General features: G+C 48.6%; 1 protein-coding gene across 1 annotated transcript in view; it reads left to right on the forward strand.

Moving 5' to 3' along the window:
* LOC141273650 (uncharacterized) overlaps positions 1-19,601 on the forward strand; it is a 41,302-nt gene extending 21,701 nt beyond the window's left edge. Inside the window, exons 3-8 of the mRNA XM_073685830.1 lie at positions 14,334-14,439; positions 14,697-14,876; positions 14,960-15,083; positions 15,165-15,214; positions 15,444-15,546; positions 16,341-19,601. Of these exons, the coding sequence (XP_073541931.1) occupies positions 14,334-14,439; positions 14,697-14,876; positions 14,960-15,083; positions 15,165-15,214; positions 15,444-15,546; positions 16,341-18,316 (2,539 nt within the window). The 3' untranslated portion in view covers positions 18,317-19,601. The remainder of the gene's footprint in view (positions 1-14,333; positions 14,440-14,696; positions 14,877-14,959; positions 15,084-15,164; positions 15,215-15,443; positions 15,547-16,340) is intronic.
* Positions 19,602-22,215: the final 2,614 nt, after the last annotated feature.

Below are 22,215 nucleotides of genomic sequence, written 5' to 3' on the forward strand. Positions count from 1 at the left end.
CAGGGATTTCTGGGTGAGCACCGCTCTGGCTCCGGAGGAGGATGCATCAACCTCCAGGAAGAACTGCTTGTTGCAATCCGGACGGAGCAGCACAGGGGTGGAGGAGAAAGCTTATTTTAGGGAGACGAAGGCCTCCTCCGCTTCGGAAGTCCATTCCCTGGGATTTGCTCCCTTACGGGTGAGCGCGGAGATGGGAGCGGTCCGGGAGGAGAAATGAGGGATGAAGAGGCGGTAATAATTTGCGAAGCCCAGGAATCGCTGAATCGCCTTCAACCTCTCCGGTCGGGGCCACTTTAAGACGGCAGAGACCTTCTCGGGTTCCATCCGCAGACCAGTCTTGGAGATAATATAGCCCAGGAATGGAAGGGAGGTCTGCTCAAAGAGGCATTTCTCAAATTTTGCGTATAGGCGATTCTGCCGGTGCCTTAGCAGAACCTGACGAACATACCTCCGGTGTGTGGGCAGGTCCGGCGAGAAGACCCAAGATATCGTCCAGGTACACCACCACGCAAGGAAACAGGAAATCACGGAAGATGTCGTTGACCAGCTCCTGGAAGACGGCTGGAGCATTACAGAGACCAAAGGGCATCACGCGATATTCATAGTGACCGTCCCGGGTGTTGATTGCCGTCTTCTACTCGTCTCCCTGGCGGATCCGGACCAAATTGTACACCCCACGAAGATCGAGCTTGGTGAAGATCTTCGCACCTTTAAGGCGGTCGAACAGCTCCGAGATGAGAGGCAGGGGGTACTTATTCTTGATGGTAATCTGGTTAAGACACGTAGTGAGCCGTCTTTCTTCTTAACGAAGAAGAATCCTGCTCCAGCCGGGGAGGTAGATTTTTGGATGAATCCCCTAGCAAAATTCTCTTCTATGCACTCAGACATGGCCCGGGTCTCAGCCAGCGACAAGGGGTAGATACACCCGCGGGGAGGAGAAGCATCCGGTACCAGGTCGATTGGGCAATCATACGGCCTATGAGGTAGAAGTGTCTCTGCCTCCTTTTTGTTCAGGACGTCCGCATAGGACCAGTAGGGTGCCGGCCGACCAGGTAGATTAGCCGGCGTAGACGGAGGTTGAGCTGGACGAACCTGAACCAGGCAGGACTCATGGCATTCCTGACCCCAACGGAGCACTTCACCAGACCTCCAATTCAGGACGGGTTCATGTCTCTGTAACCAGGGTAGACCAAGCAAGAGGGAGTGAGAGAGACCGGACAGCACATGAAAGGAGATCTTCTCAGAGTGCAGCATTCCCACCTGAAGGGTTACAGGCTCTGTGACGAGCAAGATGGTCTCTGGAAGAAGTCTCCCATCCACGGAAGCGACCGCCAACGGTTCAGCCAGGCGTATGGTAGGAATCTGATACCGCTCCACAACAGCCTGTGAAATGAGATTCCCAGCGGCTCCAGAATCCAGGTGGGCAGTCTCAAAGAAGCAAGTCTCACCACTGGAAATAGAAGCAGGTAGAGTCAAGGACGGAGAGGATTTACTCTTGCCTAGGACGACCTCTCCAAGTGGTCCTAGACACTGGAGTTTCCCTACTTCACCGGGCAGGAATGGATCAGATGCTCTTTACTGCCACAGTAGAAGCAACTCCCCTCTGCTCGGCGCATCTCCAGGCGGGACTTGACCATCTTGGTTTGGTCAGTTTGTATAGGCTCTGGGAAACGTGTCCGAGGAATAGCTGGTTGCGAGGCTGGGCTTTGGAATACAGGAGTGAGACATGGAAGTCTTCTCTCCCGGGTAGTCTCCTTAGCTCATTCCAAAAAACAGATGTCAATCTGGGTAGCTAATGACACCAGGTCGTCCAGGGTGGAAGGGATGTCACGACCGGCTAGCTCATCCTTGATGTCCGGAAAGACCCTCTCAGAAGGTGGACACCAGGGCCTCGTTGTTCCAGCCAAGCTCAGATGCGAGGGTTCGGAAATGTATGGCATACTGGCCCATGGTGAGACTCCCTTGGCGGAGATGGAGAAGTGAGGCAGTAGAAGATTTTCGTCCGGGCTCATCGAAGACCTTCCGGAAGGCAATGAGGAAAGCCGGAAGATCGGACACCAGAGGATCCCCTCTCTCCCACAGAGGGTTTAACCATGCCAATGCCTCCCCGGTGAGGTGAGACATGATGAATGCCACCTTGGCCCGGTCGGAGGGGAACTGATGTGCCAGGAGTTCAAAGTGCAGCGTGCACTGATTTAGGAAACCCTGACATAAGATGGGGTCACCACCAAAATGTGGAGGCGCAGAGAGCCGGGGTCCAGAGCCGGATGCCATAGCGCCAGTAGGTTGAGGTGCCGCTCGGCTAGACACGGACACAGACGGGGTGGACAGCGTGTCCAGGCGGGAGTTGACTGACCTCAGATAGGATAGTCTCCTGTTGGGATCTCTGACGTGAAACCTCCTGGTACAGGTCAGAGATCGAAGGAGCCTGGGGGCCACCTGGTTCCATGGCCTGTGCAAACTGTTACGCGTCCGGGTGGTGGAACATCTGTGCTTCGGTGCAAGGAGGGACCAGAGGGGCGTGACTAAGTACCTACTCGGTCTGACCAAGATCAATCGACTCCGTGAACGAGGGAGGGACCGAGCAGGGGGACCAGGTGCCACTCTGGGACCGACCTTGTGTGAGAGCAGGTGACTCCCACGGGTCAGATGGCAGGAACTGACCGGTACAACACGGCTGGAAGGCTGACAAGTGGTCCGGGTAGATAAGCAGGCTGGTTCGGCAGATAGCCAGACGGGTGCTCCGGGTAGGCAGGCTGGCGGGCACAGCAGGTTACAGGCAGGTGCTCCAGGTAGGCTGGCTGACGGGCACAACAGGTAACAGACAGGTGCTCCAGGTAAGCAGGCTGGCGGGCACGGCAGGTAACTGGCAGGTGCTTCCAGGTAAGCAGGCTGGCGGGCACGGCAGGTAACTGGCAGGTGCTTCCAGGTAAGCAGGCTGGCAGGCAGGATAGTAGACAGACTGGCGGACTGGACTGAAGACAGACTGGCGGACTGGACTGAAGACAGGCCGCGTGACCTGAGGGCTGAAGCAAGTGTAAGCACACGGAATAACGACCTTGCACAGGCACCTCCATATAGGAGGAGGTGCTTTAAATAGGGGAAGTCCTCCGGCCATTGGCCAGGGACTTTTTAGGACGGTGCGCGCGGCCCCTTTAAGAGGGAGGGAGTGCGCGCGCGCCCTAAGCACAGTGCACGGGAAGCTGCGCGCCACAGTAGCTGCAGGACGGGAGCCAGAAGACGTCAGACCAGGGCCGTCGCGGTGAGGGGAACGGCATCTCCACCCAGCTGGAGGCAGAAACACCGATGCTACAAGGGGAAATTTATTATTGTTGCCGGACACCGACCGGCAGATCTCAGGGGGTGCACTGTGCATGCTCCCGCCATTTTTTTTACAGGAAGATGACGGAGGGCCGGGGGATGGATCAGGAGATCATAGGGATGGTAGAGGTACCGGGAGGCTCAGGGGGGGCTTCATTTCTCTCTCCTCTGACATGTATATCATGTCAGACGAGAGAGAAATTATTGTGATCGCGGGCACACTTTTTTTTTTCCATGATCACCGCTATTCACTGAATAGAGGCGATCACGTGATTTGGGACTGAAAAAAACGGCCCTGGTCATGTTTCCGGGGGGCGCTACACTGTTAATCCTGAGCACCATGAAATAGCGCCGCTGAAGCATAAGTACCCTTAACTGCCGCCGTGAAAATGCATTACGGCGGTCACTAAGGGATTAATATTGCCGAGGTAATAATTCCATCATCTATGCATGGTTAAAAAAAAATTTGAAAACATGATCTGTTGGTGGCTCCTGAAGACTGGAGTTGGGGAAAACTGTATTAGGCTGTGTGCCCACGATGCGTTTTTTAAGCGTTTCCGCAGCAGCAAAAACGCTGCAGAAACGCTTAAAAAACACATGGTAGAAGGTCTGCCATGTTCCCCAATGATAATCCCCATGTGATGTGCACATGCTGCGGAAATTTCCGCTGCAGATTATCATTGTGGAAAAAAAGCAGCACTACCAATTATTTTGCGGAAGTGCTGCGTTTTCGCCGCCATTGACTTGCATTAGAATGCGCCAATTCCACAAGACTGTATCTGTACTTGCGTAATTGACTCGTTCTAATGTGCGGATGGTACCCGGGTGTGGAGGACAGGAGAGTCTCCTCCACACCCAGGTACCATTAAGCTGTAAAAAAAAAAAGAATAAAATAAAAAATAAAGATTATATTCACCTTCCGACGGCCCGCGGACTCCTTCCCTGTGCTTGCCTGCAGATCGCGCAGGACTGATGGACCTGCGGTGATGTCACAGTCATGTGACGGCAGGTCCTTCAGTACAGCGTACCGCGAGCTGCCGGCAGCCAGCACAGGAGCGCAGCAAGACTGCAGGGGCCATCGGAAGGTAAGTATAGGTTTATTTTTTATTTTTTGACATTCTCTCGGGTCACATTATATAAATCCATGCCGTTTGCATGGATTTACTGTATAGTGTGACTGAGTTGTCAAGCACTTTCCAAGTGATGCTAAAATCGCTTGGAAAGCGCTTGTCAACCCGCATGCGGAAATGCAAGTGAAGAACGCTTCATTTCCGCATGTCCCTGGCAGGAAAACGCATGTACAATCCGCATGTACAATCCGCATGTGTTTTTTTTCTGCCAGGGAGATGCCGAAACGCTCAGGAAAAAATCCTGAGCATTTCTGCATCGTGGGCACATAGCCTTAGACTGTAATTTTTTTAACTAAGGAAAATTATCCAATATCACGTGTGTGAAGAATGTGAACCTTTGCTTTCAGTATCTGCTCTGACCCCTTGTGCAGCAATATTGCATCTAAATGTCTCCAGTAATTGCTGATTTGTCCTGCTCATCGGATTAGAGGAATTTTATCCCATTCCTCCCTACCAAACAGTTTAAACCATGTTATGTTGGTGGGGTTTTTCCCGTGAACTGTGTGACGATACAGACTATAATCTTAATTAGCCAGATGATTAGATTTGTTATTCCAAGAGAAATACACTATTGTGTTTTAAATTGACTAGTATATGTTTGTGTATTTCTAATGGCGAGACTAGTATCTGTATAACCCTGAATGCTGACTTTGATTCCTTTGGAAACAATGATGTTTACTATGCTAATGAAATATTGAACTAAAAAGTCAGCTAGATGTGTATCTACAAGAGCCCCCTGTGATACCAACTATGTAAATTGATTAGCTAAAACAATGAGACTTGTGTGAGCCATGCACCCTTACCTCTGACTGATGACCTTACACTGATGTCAATATAAACAAGGATGTCTGTAGTGCTGGAAGGAGAATCAAGAAGAGTCAGAAAGACTCTACAAGGAGAATGAGAGACATCCTTCAGGAAAGTAGATGGATAGCATGGCATCCAAAGAGACACAAATTTGGATTTTACATGATTCTAGCCTAAGGGTATCAGCCCTCACTGGAAAGATTCGGATCTGCTTCATTGACCATCAGAGAGACATGGATACGTTTTGGGGAGACCAGGGTGGGACGAAGAAGTCACCTGGCCCCATTGATATTGTAACATACCTGGCGGCGTACTTGCATAGTGCACCATCTCCCACTATGCAAGATCGCAAACTTAATCTTCAGTCCAGTCTGCCAGCCTGGCTTCTGTTCATACTGTCTGCTTGTCCCTGTCCTGACTGCTTAGGGCGGCGGCCCGGTTACTTCCCGTTTTTTGTAGCTGCTGTGGGCACACCCCTAATGCGTCCTCAGCCTATTGCTGTCTGTCACTGGATATTTAAACCAGCTCCACCTTGAAGCTGGTGCCTGAGCAACTCTTATCCTCAGAGGGCTCCTTGCCTCTGATGCGCCAGGTCCTGTTCTGTTTTTCCTGCCTGTCCGCCTTCCTGGAGGCTGTATTCCCAGGCCTGTCTGAACACGCTCCTAGCCTGTTTGTCCTGCCTTCTGGGGGCCGCATACCCAGACCTATTATCTGTGTCTTCTAGCCTGTTTGTCCGCCATTCTGGGGGCCGCATACCCAGACTCACTCCTGTATCTCGCGGCAGTGTCAGTTCCTGTCTAAACACTCAGTTCCTGTGTGAACACTCTCCTAGCCTGTTGCCTGTTTTTCTCTATGTCTGTACCTTCCCTTTTTCTGCAGAGTCTGAACCTGCACCTAACTCCTACTCGTTGTCGCTGTACTTCCGTTTGTGAGTTTGGAGTCCACTCGCTACTTCTTTGCAAGTACCTCGTGTGTATCTGGTTCTGCCTTTCCCTTCCAGTCTGTTCCGTGTGAACAGAGCCCTGTCCCCTCTGCTCTGCTATAGCTCACCGCTCCGGCGGTTTCCCTCCGCTCTGTCTTTGCTCACCACTTCGGCGGTTTCCCCCCTGCTCTGTCTTGCTTACCGCCCCGGTGGTTGATCTCTGCTCTGCCTTACTTACCGCTCCGGCGGTTCCTGCCGCTCAGCCTTGTCCACCGCACCTGCGGTTTCGCTCTGCTCAGCCCTGTCCACCGCACCTGCGGTTTTGCTCTGCTCAGCCTTGTCCACCGCACCTGCGGTTTCGCTCTGCTCAGCCTTGTCCACCGCACCTGCGGTTTCGCTCTGCTCAGCCTTGTCCACCACACCTGCGGTTTCGCTCTGCTCAGCCTTGTCCACCGCACCTGCGGTTTCGCTCTGCTCAGCCTTGTCCACCGCACCTGCGGTTTCGCTCTGCTCAGCCTTGTCCACCGCACCTGCGGTTTCGTTCTGCTCAGCCTTGTCCACCACACCTGCGGTTTCGCTTTACTCTGCTTGACTACCGCATCTGCGGCTCTGAACCTGTCTCCCAGTCTGTACTGGACCCTATCCAGCCTGTGCTCTAACCTGCCTGATCCTGTATTCCCCGGTGTGGGTCAACAGCCGTGTCCGGGGTCTGACCTGGAGTGGCACCTGGTCCCTCTGCTTGGTTCTTCCCTGGTGCACGGCGTCGTAGCCGTCGTGCGACCTGGGTCGGATCGGGTTGATACTTAGTTACGCCCCTCCAGGCACTCTCCGGTTCATGGCACAGTGGAATCACTAAATCACGCACACGCCAGTCAGTCTGGGCGTGTGCTCAACAGTTTGCTCAGGCCATGGTTCCCGTTGAGCCCCACAGCCCTTCGCTCTCAGAGACATTTTGAATCCTTGTCTGGCGAATACGTGCACCAAGAAAAAATTTTTTCGCAAGCTAATGTCCAGGCGATGTACGCAGCAGTCCAGATAGAGCTATCCGCACTCGTTCCTGCGGATCCGCCACGGTACTACGGGGATCAAAAACGAAGTTGTGCGTTTGTGGAGCAATGCATGCTGCATTTCAAGTTCTGTCCTCACTATTTTCCTACCGATCGGGTTAAAGTGACATTTATGATGTCCTACCTAGCGGGTGATGACTTGAAATGGATCACCCCCCTATGGGAAGCATGGGATCCTATCGTCTTTGACCTGCAGGCCTTCCAGGTGGCCTTTCTAATGGTCTTCGATGATCCCAATCCTGAAGCCTCTGCTAAAGCTTCCCTTCCCAATATCCCGGAGCAGCCCCGATGGGTAATGTGTGTGGGTAACTCACCAGTTTTCCAGCCTGAAGAGACTGCTGCCCACCCAGAATCCTCACAGGATGACTATTCTCCACAGAATATTTCTCTTCCCAACCTCAAGAGGCAGTCCAGACGTGCAAGGCGTAGAGGCAAGCCATCACGCCAGGTTCTGTCCTCCCAAAGACCTCCTGTTCCCCAGCCTGTAGAAGCAGCTACCCGCACTGAATCCATGAAGGTTGACCATGTTCGGCAGGCAAAGCAGAGGCCGGAACTCAGTCACAAAATCGGATTGCGGTCCCGCTGCGGTTGTTTGGGACCCCCTGCGGTCTTTGTCCAGCGAAGGTTGGAGAACGCCAAGACATTAGGCCTGTAGGAGAGGCTGCCCTTGGCGTTAGTGTTTCCTCTCCACAGATGACCATAACTGTCTCCGTGGCAAGTGAAAGCCTCGGATTAACCGGAAGTTTCGGGCATAAAGCCTTGAAGAATCTGTGTTTGATTCCCGTCCGAAAACTCCAGAAGCCGGTTTGGGCATTGTCAGCGGAAGGACGAGCCCTACTCAGAAACAGTGAAAATATGTCTGTACAAATTAAGCTCCAGATTGGAGCATTACACTTGAAGAAGCTTTCATTTCAGGTGCTGACTGGTTTACCCACAAGTCGTCCAGAGCCGAGAGATCTAGTGCCCGCCCAGGTCTGGAGACCTTCTATGGTGTATCCTGGGGGACTGCTAAGGTTTAAGGGGTGTCCAGTCCCCATATCTTCAGCACAGTCAGCAATGTCTTCTTCTTCACCAGATCTGCTAGTCGCTGACTCGCTGTGCGCTGAAGTCTCCGAAGGAAGAGAAGCGGAGGCATTGTTCCCACACAGTCTCGACGATTGTACCAATGATCTGGCTTCAGGTACCGCCCCGCCTCACAGACAGGTCATCTCTGAAACCAGATTGAAGATGGTCCCAAAGCAAGGACCCTCCATCTCTAGTAACTCTGGTCTTATGTCCATCAAGGCGGTGGATACCTCCAAGTCTCTGCACCCGTCCAACCAGGCGGAGGACCTCCAGTTGCCTCCTGAATCCCCCAGGGTGCTACCTGATAACAAATGGAGAGAGACTTTTCTACTCCCTGTACCTAATACCTCGCCCACTTCATCCAGTGAGTTTGACCAGGTGTACCCCGAAGCAGTGGTTACCCCCGAGTCTCTGCATCCCTCCAACCAGGCGGATGACCTCCAGTTGTCTCCTGAATTCCCCGGGGTGCTACCTGGTAACAATTGGAGTGAGACTTTCCTACACCCTGTATCTGATACCTCGCCCACTTCATCCAGTGAGCTTGACAAAGTGTACTCCGAAGCCGTGGTTATCCCCGAGTCTCTGCACCCCTCCAACCTGGCGGAGGACCTCCAGTTGTCTCCTGAAACCTCTGGGGTGCTACCTGATAGCAAAGGAAGAGAGACTTCCCTACACCCTGTACGTGGTACGCCGCCCACTTCATCCAGTAAGCTTGGCAAAGTATACGGCATGGCGATGGTTACCCCCCGAGTCTCTGCACCCCTCCAACCAGGCGGAGGACCTCCAGTTGTCTCCTGAATCCACCGGGGTGCTATCTAATAATAAATGGAGAGAGACTTTCCTGTGTGCTGTTCCTGGTACTTCACCCACTTCATCTGTTGCTGAGGATGGCTTGATGAGAGGAAGCATCCTAGTTACCAAGATGATGAGACCAGTTTCGTTTCCTCTAGTGGACAGAAGAGGTAATCCTCTTGAAGAGAAGGATTGGCCTCCAAATTCTCTGCGGAACACTCTTGCAGGCTTGAAGAGGGGGCATAAGGGGGGGTACTGTAACATACCTGGCGGCGTACTTGCATAGTGCACCATCTCCCACTATGCAAGATCGCAAACTTAATCTTCAGTCCAGTCTGCCAGCCTGGCTTCTGTTCATGCTGTCTGCTTGTCCCTGTCCTGACTGCTTAGGGCAGCGGCCCGGTTACTTCCTGTTTTTTGTAGCTGCTGTGGGCACACCCCTAATGCGTCCTCAGCCTATTGCTGTCTGTCACTGGATATTTAAACCAGCTCCACCTTGAAGCTGGTGCCTGAGCAACTCTTATCCTCCGAGGGCTCCTTGCCTCTGATGTGCCAGGTCCTGTTCTGCTTTTCCTGCCTGTCCGCCTTCCTGGTTGCTGTATTCCCAGGCCTGTCTGAACACGCTCCTAGCCTGTTCGTCCTGCCTTCTGGGGGCCGCATACCCAGACCTGTTATCTGTGTCTTCTAGCCTGTTTGTCCGCCATTCTGGGGGCCGCATACCCAGACTCACTCCTGTATCTCGCTGCAGTGTCAGTTCCTGTCTGAACACTCTCCTAGCCTGTTACCTGTTTTTCTCTATGTCTGTACCTTCCCTTTTTCTGCAGAGTCTGCACCTAACTCCTACTCGTTGTCGCTGTACTTCAGTTTGTGAGTTTGAAGTCCACTCGCTACTTCTTTGCAAGTACCTCGTGTGTATCTGGTTCTGCCTTTCCCTTCCAGTCTGTTCCGTGTGAACAGAGCCCTGTCCCCTCTGCTCTGCTATTGCTCACCGCTCCGGCGGTTTCCCTCCACTCTGTCTTGGCTCACCACTTCGGCGGTTTCCCCCCTGCTCTGTCTTGCTTACCGCCCCGGCGGTTTATCTCTGCTCTGCCTTACTTACCGCTCCGGCGGTTCCTGCCCGCTCTGCCTTGTCCACCGCACCTGCTGTTTCGCTCTGCTCAGCCCTGTCCACCGCACCTGCGGTTTCGCTCTGCTCAGCCCTGTCCACCGCACCTGCGGTTTCTCTCTGCTCAGCCCTGTCCACCGCACCTGCGGTTTCTCTCTGCTCAGCCCTGTCCACCGCACCTGCGGTTTCGCTCTGCTCAGCCCTGTCCACCGCACCTGCGATTTCGCTCTGCTCAGCCCTGTCCACCGCACCTGCGGTTTCGCTCTGCTCAGCCCTGTCCACCGCACCTGCTGTTTCGCTCTGCTCAGCCTTGTCCACCGCATCTGCGGTTTCGCTCTGCACAGCCTTGTCCACCGCACCTGCTGTTTCGCTCTGCTCAGCCTTGTCCACCGCACCTGCGGTTTCGCTCTGCTCAGCCTTGTCCACTGCACCTGCGGTTTCGTTCTGCTCAGCCTTGTCCACCGCACCTGCGGTTTCGCTTTACTCTGCTTGACTACCGCATCTGCGGCTCTGAACCTGTCTCCCAGTCTGTACTGGACCCTATCCAGCCTGTGCTCTAACCTGCCTGATCCTGTATTCCCCGGTGTGGGTCAACAGCCGTGTCCGGGGTCTGACCTGGAGTGGCACCTGGTCCCTCTGCTCGGTTCTTCCCTGGTGCACGGCGTCGTAGCCGTCGTGCGACCTGGGTCGGATCGGGTTGATACTTAGGTACGCCCCTCCAGGCACTCTCCGGTTCATGGCACAGTGGATTCACTAAATCACGCACACGCCAGTCAGTCTGGGTGTGCTTAACAGATATATTGTTTGGGGTTGCCAGGAGGGACCCACCGGCCGTCTGGAACTCATGGAGACATTTTGAGAAGCCAGATTAGGACCCGCCGGTCATCTGGCCCCATGGAAACTCTCGGCTCGGAGAGGCCAGGGTGGGACTCTCGGGTCTCCTGGCCTTGCACCTCAATGGACTGCTAGCTTCCTAAGCTTGCCGCTACCTTTTCTCTGTGGGGACCAGCCAGAAGTGGGGGGCCACTGGTTGAGGTAGTTGACCCTGGAAGTCCCAAGTCGCAGCTGTTCTATCCCAGGCGGGCGTAGAAGGAAGGGTGAGACTGTGTAATGTTGTACCATCTTGGGTATTTGCTGGGGCTGTTCTATGTGTTTATTGTCCGCTTTGTGATTCAGAAAAGTATTGCCACGCTGTTTTACCCTCGCCCTGTGTTGACTGAGTAGTGTTACGCCCACGGAAGACCCTAGGTCTTCACATTTTGGTGGATGCTGTGGGATACTACTCAGCCCAGCAGACCTGGGAGAGCTGCAGGGGACTGGTGTTCACAGACACCATCCAGAGGACTCCACAACCAGGGAGGCATGTAGACAGACCCAGTAGACCATAGGTGAGGCATACACAGCAAGTTTTGGATGCTGCCATGTCCAACCACACCAGCCCAGCCTTGGGAGGAAGACTGGAGAGGATATACAGCAGCAACAAGTTACGGCAACTACAGGAGCTGTGCCAGCTTCAACAGATTGAAGACCAGGCCACTGACACTCATCGGATTTAATTCAGGAACCACAGGATGCTGAGGACGGCATGTGTAGACGCAATGGATACCAGTGTGTTTTCGTCAGTTACGTGTGGAATATATATTTGCAAGGGTGACATGGAATATGCTCTGAGGAAACTGGATGATGCAAAGTTTTGTTCTCATGAAGGTGAGACCTCTTACATTCGTGTCTGTGCTTAAAGACATGCTGATGGACTGTCTCCAATAAATAGAGAAGGATGATTGGTATCCTATCATGTCTGGCTAATTAAGATTGGGGGAGCAATGTGACAATACAGGCTATAATCTTAATTAGCCAGACGATTAGATTTGTTAATCCAAGAGAAATACACTATTGTGTTTAAATTGACTTGTATATGTTTGTGTATTTCTAATGGACAGACCAGTATTTGTATAACCCTGAATGTTGACTTTGATTCCTTTGGAAACAATGATGTTTACTATGCTAATGACATATTGTACTAAGAAGTCAGCTAGATGTGTATCTACAAGAGCCCACTGTGATACCAACTATGTAAGTTGATTAGCTCAAACAATGAGACTTGTGTGAGCCCTGCACCCTTACCTCTGACTAATGACCTTACACAGTTGGAAATATAAACAGGGATGTCTGTAGTGCTGGAAGGAGAATCAAGAAGAGTCCGCTTATTTATTGTCCGCTTTATGGTTCAATAAAGTATTGCCATGCTGTTTTACCATCACCCTGTGTTGTCTGAGTAGCGTTATGCCCACGGAAGACCCCGGATCTTCACAAACTGGTCTTTTCGCTTTGTTCCACAACACTTCAGTACTTTTACTTGGCCATTCTTAAACTTTAACTACAGTTGCTAATGGGCTGATTTACTCTTACTTCCTTCAGATGAAACTGACATCCAGTGAGAGAGCAGTAGCAGCCCTGACTTTCTCTGTATGTCACTTTTGTACAAAAGAAGTGAGAGTGAAGTGGTACCTTTGTGGCCGCTGATTGGCTGCAGGGCTCATGTCACATAATAATGTTACACGATGCATGGTAGACCCAGTGCCGACACTGGAGGTGAGTACAGGCTGATATTTTACATGGGGGAGTATAGTAATTTAGAAGGCATTGTCCTAGTAGTGGACAACCCCTTTAACATTAGCTAATGTGACAAACCAAGAAGCAACATTAAAGGAAAACAGCGATACGGCATGGTTCAAAGTAGAGCGAGGCATCAGACAAGGCTGCATTCTGTCACGATTTCTCTTCAATTTATATGCACAAGCTATTTTCAGGAAGGCTGGACTTGCCGAAGAAGAAGGATTCAAAATTGGTGGATGAATCATCAAGAACCTTAAATACGCTGACGATACAACATTGATAGCAACAAGCGTAGATGGAATTAAGGACTTATTACGGAGCGTCAAGATGGAAAGCTTGAACATTGGACTGCTGCTCAATAGAAAGACAATGATATTGACTACTGCCAGGTACGACTGGGACACATTTGAGATGGATGGCGATGAACTGGAAGTAATAAAGGACATCAACTCATTTGGATAGATGATAACTGAAGATACAACAACGAAACCAAAAGTCGATAGGAGAATAGTTATATGAAAATCAAAAATGAAGTCACTGGACAAGGTTTTCAAATCGAGAAACTTTTCACTGGTGACGAAAACATAGCTCGCACATAGTTTGGTATTATCTGCGGTAACATACGGATGCGAAACCTGGACGATAAAGAAACAAAACAGAAGAAAATTTGATGTCTTTGAAATGTGGTGCTGGAGAAGGATGTTATAAATACCATGGATGGCAATAAGAACAAATAAATCAATTTTGGAACAAATCAAGCCAGACATGTCACTTGAAGCAAGGATCACCAAACTACAACTTGCCTACTGTGTACACATCATACAAAGAGAGCAATCACTGGAGAAGGACATAATGGTCATAAGAACAGAAGGACAAGTGAAGAGGAAGACCAGCAACCCGATGGGTTGATATTATCAAGATAATGGTGGAGAAGACCCTGGTCTACCTATCAAGGCTTGCACAAGATCGATCTTCCTATAAAGCGTTCATCCATCAAGTCGCCACACCTTGAGACCAAACCAAAGGCTGTTAAAAAAAAATGTGAGAGAGGCCTTTAATTGCTGAGAGGTTACCTTGAGTTCCTTTGTGACCTCATGGACCACTATACACATTGCTCTTGGAGTGATCTTTGTTGATCAACTGCTCCTGTGGAGGATAATTATGGCCTTGAATAACCATCATTTGTACTCAGTCTGTGACTGTGGATTGATTGAGTCTAAAACCGTTATATGTCTTATTAACCTATTCCATCCAAATGAGCATTAAAAACACTTTTTATTAAGTCCTCAGAAATCTTCTTTGTTCGTGCCATGATCCACTTCCACAAACCTGTTTAGGAAGATCAGACTTTGGTCGATCCCTGCTCTTTAAATTAAACATATTGCCAACTATATCCATCCAGTTGTTTCCATTTATTTTCTCCATTTTTGATTTTCACTAGTTGATTTTTTAACATCTTCTGACCCTCTTTACAATAACGGATCTTTCTTTGATTTTTTTCTAAATAGGAGATTTTTCCTGCTTAACCCATCAAGGATGAATAAGGACAGAGACAAGATGGCAGAGAGGATAATAAACCTCACCCTTGAGATACTTTTCCAGCTTACTGGAGAGGTGAGAGCTTCTGCTGTCATTACTTGACATCATTATCTAAGGTAATAACAGGTGATATGACCGGAGAGGTGAGAGGTTCTGATGTCATCACATGACATCATTATCTATGGGAATAACAGGTGATATGATCAGAGAGGTGAGAGGTTTAAATGTCATCACATGACATCATTATCTATGGGAATAACAGATGATATGACAGGAGAGGTGATGGACTCTGGAAATGCCTGTAGTGATATTATTAATGTCTCCACACTCAGGATTACACAGTAGTGAAGAAGACCTCTAGTGATCGCTGTCAGGCCCCTGTGTCTGAAGGACGGGGAGGAACCCTGAGCCCAATCTGGGGGCCTCCACCTCACCCCCGGATACATGAGGACATCGATGACCAGAAGATCCTAGAACTCACCAACAAGATGATTGAGCTGCTGACTGGAGAGGTGACACTGCTGGGAATGCTGGGACATTATACAGGATGGCACTGGAGGATTCTGGGTGATGACGGTATCATTGTGTGTGTCAGGTTCCTATAAGGTGTCAGGACGTCACCGTCTATTTCTCCATGGAGGAGTGGGAGTATCTAGAAGGACACAAGGATCGGTACCAGGAGGTAATGATGGAGGAGCACCGGCCCCGCACATCACCAGGTAATAGACAGGACTAAATCCACACGGCCTATAATTCTCTGTATGTAATAATGATGTCAGTCCTGTCTGTGTCTCCTGCAGGTCTCTCCAGTAAGAGGACAACCCCAGAGAGATGTCCCGCTCCTCCTCCTGCACAGGACCATCAGGTAGATGGAGATCTCCCCTATGATGTGTAGACGGCTGTGACCTCCTTGTGTTCAGTCTTGTCTTCTCCTCCAGTATTAGATGTTTTATACTTGTGTAATGAGAGCGGTGGAGACGGCAGGATCACAGCTGACCACAGACATGGCCGGATCTTCTCACCATTCTTCCTGGTGACTTCTCCAATCATCGGGGACTTTTACAATATTTGTTTTGCAGCTTTTGGATCCGGATAAAGATCTGAACAATATTAATGCTCCAGAGAGAAATGTGAGGGGTGATCAGCGGTGTAAAGAGGAGACTCCTACAGATAACCGCCCAGGTGAGTGGTGACCGTGGAATAAGAAGAGAAGTCACAGATTCCTCTCAGTCACCGCATAAAACGTTCTTCTTTATGCCTCTTTGCTTTGCCAGTTTTTTTGGGGGTATATTAATTCTTTCATCAAGAATACAAAATAAACCTCAATGATAATGTAATACCGATACAGGTGGTAACACAGGTAGCGTCTTTATATTATAGATGGATATGAATTCTGTCCATGTGAATAAGGCCTAGTTCTGTTTCCTATTATCTGCTGTCAGTATGTTTGGGTCCAGAAATGTGATGAAATTAATGAAATTAGGGCTGAGGGGGTTCTAGGATGATGGTTCTGCAAAAGTCATTTCAGCAGGGGAAAGCACAGGATATCATCTTTGAAAATAGATAATCTAACCTTTTTCCGGCATCCCGACATTCTTTTTGTACAGAAAATGTACAGGTTTGGGTATTTTTTTTAATCCCAGTGGGCTCAAATGTGGGAAATATGTTCTTGGTTGAACATTTATGTTGCTGCTTCCTCCGTCATTATAGAGTCTTTAGACACTTCGTTTTTAGCATCATAAAGTATTATTCCACTTACATGGCCGCATGTAGAGCAGTCATGGACACTGTTCTTGTGGGAACGACTGAGACACTAATCTATGTTATTATAACTAATTTTCTATGTAATTTCACATTGCAATTGTAGAAGAGTCGTCTTGGTAATATGACCATCTACACAGTACAACTGATCCTGTGGTCAGGGACAAGAGTTTATATATTTTAAAATATACAATATTTGTTTTATTTTTTGACAGATTGTGGTATTATACAGCATACATATGAAGACGACCCTTTTATCCAAAATATACCCTCAGCTCTTTACATCCAAGATCCGTCATCTAATGCCTTTAAACAAGTCCTATCACCTGATTCATCACAGACTGTTGAGGAGACGGAAAGTCACATAAGTTATGTTCAACAACAAATAGCTCACACAGGGGAGAAGCCATATTCATGTCCGGAATGTGGGAAATGTTTTTCAGAGAATTCATCTCTGGTTGACCATCAGAAAACTCACAAAGAGTTGAAGCCTATATTATGTTTAGAGTGTGGAAAATGTTATAGCACTAAATCAACCCTTGCCGCACATCTAAGAGTTCACACAGGGGAGAAGCCGTATTCATGTTCAGAATGTGAGAAATCTTTTACCCAGAAATCAGATCTTGTTAGACATCAAAAAATTCACACTGGGGAGAAGCCATTTTCTTGTACCCTATGTGGAAAGTGTTTTAGACAAAAGACAACTTTAATTATACATCAAAGAACTCACACAGGGGAGAAGCCATTTTCCTGTTCAGAATGTGAAAAATGTTTTGCCCATAAATCAGAACTTGTTAGACATCAAATAATTCACACGGGGAAGAAGCCATTTTCTTGTAACCTATGTGGAAAGTGTTTTAGACAAAAGACAACTTTAATTATACATCAAAGAACTCACACAGGGGAGAAGCCATTTTCATGTTCAGAATGTGAGAAATGTTTTGCCCAGAAATCAGAACTTGTTAACCATGAAAGAACTCACACAGGGGAGAAGCCATTTTCATGTTCAGAATGTGAGAAATGTTTTGCTCATAAATCAGAACTTGTTAACCATGAAAGAACTCACACAGGGGAGAAGCCATTTTCATGTTCAGAGTGTGAGAAATGTTTTACTTGGAAATCAGATCTTGTTAACCATAAAAGAATTCACACAGGGGAGAAGCCATTTTCTTGTAACGTTTGTGGAAAGTGTTTTAGACAAAAGTCAACTCTAATTGTACATCGGATAATTCACAAAGAAAAACCATTCTCATGTCAGGTATGTGGAAAATGTTTTATCCACAAATCATATCTTTTTCAACATCAAAGTACTCACACGGGGGAGAAACGATTTTCTTGTTCAGAATGTCAAAAATATTTTGATCGAAAATCAGAGCTCATGTTACATATAAAAACTCATAAAGGGAAGAAGTCATTTTCTTGTCCAGAATGTGGAAAAGGCTTTGATCACAAATACAATTTTGTTAGACATATGAGAATTCACAAAGAGGAGAAGCCATTTTCGTGTAATCTATGTGGGAAATGTTTTACTCAGAATTCATATCTTGTTGATCATCAGAAAACTCACACAGGCACGAAGGCTATTTTATGTTCAGAATGTGGGAAATGTTATACCAGTAAATCAAGTCTTGCTGTACATATAAGAATTCATCACAAAGGGGAGAAGCTGTACTCGTGTCCAGAATGTGCGAAATATTTTTCCCGGAAATCAGTACTTGCTGCACATATAAAAATTCACACAGGAGAGAAACCATTTTCATGTTCGGAATGTGAGAAATGTTTTACCCATAAATCAACTCTTGTTAGACATCAAAGAATTCACACAGGAGAGAAACCTTACTCATGTACTATATGTGGAAAGTGCTTTACCCAAAAGTCATCTTTAATTTCACACATCTTTATATCTCACACAGGAAAACCATTTTCATGTCCAGAATGTGGAAAATGTTTTACTTTGGAATCACAGCTTGATGTACATAAAAAATCTCACACAGGGGAGAAGCCATTCTCATGTTCAGAATGTGGGAAATGTTTTAACCTGAAATCACAACTTGTTGAGCATCTGAAAACTCATACCGGGGAGAAGCCATTTTCATGTTCCGAATGTGGGAAATGCTTTGCTCACAAATCCGCTATTAATAGACATATGAGTATTCATACAGAAGAGAAGCCATTTTCATATACTGTGTGAAAAGTGTTTAAAGCGAAAGAAATGATGATTAAAAAAATGTATCTAATTGCCAATAAAGGTCTATCATCCAAACAGCAAGTAGAATCCAGATTTTACATCTACCATGTACACAGAATATTATACATTAATGTACAACTGTATCCTAATATCCTAAAACTTCTTGTGTTCTCCTTTTAATGGTACAATATTTCCTCAGAACCTGAGTTGAGAGTGCTTGTAGGCATATTGTGTATAAATATATAACTTTGTGAAACTTATTAGTTCACTTTCTATTTTTGAAAATGATCCTTAGTTTTACGTACTAGGAATATAGTTTGCGGTTGAAGTATGATGATGCTGCTGTGCCTCATCAAGAAGAATCAGTAAGTGTATACCAAGGGGTGGTTGGTACTGGAGTTGCAACAATTGTTCCTGTTTGGTGAGATGTAAAGAGCTTTGCACTTTAGTAAATGAAGAAGTATTAGCTTTTTCGTAACCTGTCTGTGAAGGATCTCTACCGCGCCTCCCGCCTGACGTCGCTATTATGTCAGACGGATCATGTGATACGGATCCGCACTTTGCACCAACGTGACGTTCTGCACCCCTTGGGGCCACGTAAGGTCAGATTGGTACAGTTCTACAGAGACACCCCCTGTCCTCAGGGGTTCAGGAAGGTACAAGGAGTAAGAAGAGGAGGACCACTCAGTCACTGACATGGCACCACACTCGCTCACACACCTGACAGTTTGAGAGGCCCCTCTCACTGACCCAAGAGAAACAGAACCTTATCAGCTCGGTAGAGATGCCACCAGTTACTATTAGACATAAGCCCCGGTCCGTAACAGGAATTATATCGGGCCAGAAACCAGCCCCGGTAGCATGTGAGTTGAACCGAACAACGGACGTGTGGATTCATGGATTGAGATAAAAGAGAGGCCCAAGGTTAATTTATATATTTAATCGTCTTAAGGGCACACTAGACAATACACTATATACATAAAGGTTATACATACATAATGGTCAGAGATGCAAACACAATAGTAGTGGTACAAAAGTATGCAGATATTAAGAGTCAGTTACCAGTCAGATGAAATGCCTAGCTTATGGGGGAGGGCTGCCACATGGGAGGCTTGTGGCTCCCTCTGTTGCATGACTACTCCCACATGATGTGTTGTTGCGACCTCCCAGAGAAAGCGCAGTAGAGCTGCAGGAGCTTTTAACCCCTCTGGGTCACCCTCCTCCTGCCCCCTGGGCTGGACCTAAATCTCCACCCCGGACCTCTAGCAGCTAGAAGCTCCAGAAACTAAGATCTCCTTAATGGACAGTCCTAGGGAGCCAGTTCTGATGTCATCAGATGCAGCTGGGCCCCTGCTACCCATGGAGACTAAACACCGCGGTCCTATGGATTTCTGAATGGCTGTGCTGTGTATCTCCCTATGTACTAGACTTGTTTGAGACCCAGGCCAATGTTCACACTGTCCTCGGGATTTCAGAATTCTATTCAATGTATGGCTAGGACGTATAGTATTTCCATAACTCGATATGGAATTCCTATCTGTCTAACTAAAGGAAAACCACATGGCTTTGGACCACATGGCAACAGGCCCTTTGTTCTGTGTTGAGCTGGCTCCAGGTGTGATATTTATCACTCACAGTCTCTTGACCCCCCCCTTCCTGCAGCTGCTAGGTTTCCTGTTACAACTGCACCCTGAAGGGAGCTTTATAATCCTCTGCCAAATAAGATACAATGATTGACATGGAATTATATCTCCAATATTCTTCACACTGTCCAAACACTGAATAACAAGGTTTTTGTCTCTTGAATGAATTTGGGTGTTCTATATAGAATTCATGGTCCCGATTTCAAAGGTGAAATCAGAATGTCTGTATCACGTAAGTTTTTTTGAGATATGACGTGAAACGTACTATTTATTGCTAATATGTTAAAACAACTAAGTGAAAATTTTTCTGTCACAGCACATTTTGAAGTTTTCCACCTAACTCTTTTGAAAAAATATGCTATTGCAGTGTAAATATGTAATATACATGTATATAGTACAAATTCAATAAATAAATCTTGTCTGGACATGTAACAGACATGCCCAGACCGGTCTATAATTGTGGCATGTTGCCATAGATACGACATCATTATATATACGGCGTCAAGTGTAGCCCGTTGAATTTTGAGTTCATGAACATTACCATTTCCGCGAACAATCCTCATTGCAATTGCTTGATATAGATCTCTAGTATTTTGTAATAAATCGACTGTGAAATGTCTCGTCAGTGTCGTAATAGCCGTGACACTTTCTGTTACATTTGCGGTGAGTACACTCTGAAAAGTCAGAAAAGAAACATAACTCCATTCATCAAGAAAGCATATGAACTATATTTTGGTTGTGCAATTGGGAACCAAGATAAGTCCTGGGCACCTCATATATGTTGCACTTCTTGCTCTGCCAATCTAAGACTCTGGATAACAGGATCGCGATCTTCAATGCCGTTTCTTGTCCCAATGATATGGAGGGAGCAGAGGGATCACGTTCGTGATTGTTACTTCTGTATTACAAATGTGTCTGGGTTTTCAGCAAAGACTAAGAAATTCATAGACTATCCTAATGTAACGGGTCTGGGAGGCGTAACCTCTGAGCTACTATACAAGGGGGCAGTCCTTGTAAGGGAGCGGGTGGCGACCAGGGAAGACGGGCTGGAGGTCACGGCAAGTGACCGGGGCAGTCTCTGGATGAACGGGCTGATGGTCACGGCAAGTGACCGGGGCAGTCTCTGAATGAACGGGCAGATGGTCACGGCAAGTGACCGGGGCAGTCTCTGGATGAACGGGCAGATGGTCACGGCAAGTGACCGGGGCAGTCTCTGGGTGAACGGGCAGATGGTCACGGCAAGTGACCGGGGCAGTCTCTGGATGAACGGGCAGATGGTCACGGCAAGTGACCGGGGCAGTCTCTGGATGAACGGGCAGATGGTCACGGCAAGTGACCGGGGCAGTCTCTAGGTAAAGGGTTGGTACGACCTGTGGCGGCTGATGATAGACGTGAGCTCCCAGGTGAGCAGGCGAGAGTCTCTGGATGAACGGGTGGTCACAGCATGTGATGGCGGAGCCTCCAGGAAGACCAACAGACAGGCGGCAGATGAGCGCTCCCAGGTGAGCGGGCAGAAGTCTCTGGACAGGCGGGTGGTCACAGCACGTGACGGCAGAGCCTCCAGGTAGGCTAGCAGACAGGCAGCAGAAGAGCGCTCCCAGGTGAGCGAGCAGGAGTCACAGGACAGGCAGGTGGTCACAGCACGTGACGGCGGAGCCTCCAGGTAGACTAGCAGGCAGGTAGCTGTTGTATGCTCCCAGGTGAGCGGGCAAGCTGGTCCATAGACAGACTGACAGGAGTTGGAAGGCAGACCGTCGGACCTCAGGCAAGCAGGCAGGTGGCTGATGTGCGCTCCCAGGTGAGCGGGCAGGCTGGTCCTTAGACAGACTGACAGGAGTAGTAAGGCAGACCGTCGGACCTCAGACTAGCAGGCAGGTAGCAGATAATCAGGCAGGAATCTGGCAGGTAACTGGCAACGGGACCTGAGGGCTGAAGCAGAGTAGTGAACAGTGCAACAACATTGCTCGGGCACCTCCATTTTGGAGGAGGTGCCTTATATATGGTGAAGTCCTCCGGCCATTGGCCGGGGACTCCTTAGGACGGCGCGCGCGGCCCCTTTAAGAGGGAGGGAGAGCGCGCGCGCCCTAAGCACAGTGGCCGGGAAGGAGCGCGCGCTGCCAGCAGAGCGGGAGGAGGACGCCGGGCACGGAGCAGGGAGGTGAGGGGAACAGCGTCCCTGCCTGGTAGAGGGCAGGGACGCCGGCGCTACAGTACCCCCCCCCCTTTTAGGCCCCCCCTTTTTTAGGCCAGACAGAAATT

Source organism: Phyllobates terribilis, unplaced genomic scaffold, assembly GCF_046119375.1.
Source record: "Phyllobates terribilis strain yellow unplaced genomic scaffold, ASM4611937v1 Scaffold_1__5_contigs__length_1240528914, whole genome shotgun sequence".
In the NCBI taxonomy this organism is placed as follows: domain Eukaryota; kingdom Metazoa; phylum Chordata; class Amphibia; order Anura; family Dendrobatidae; genus Phyllobates; species Phyllobates terribilis.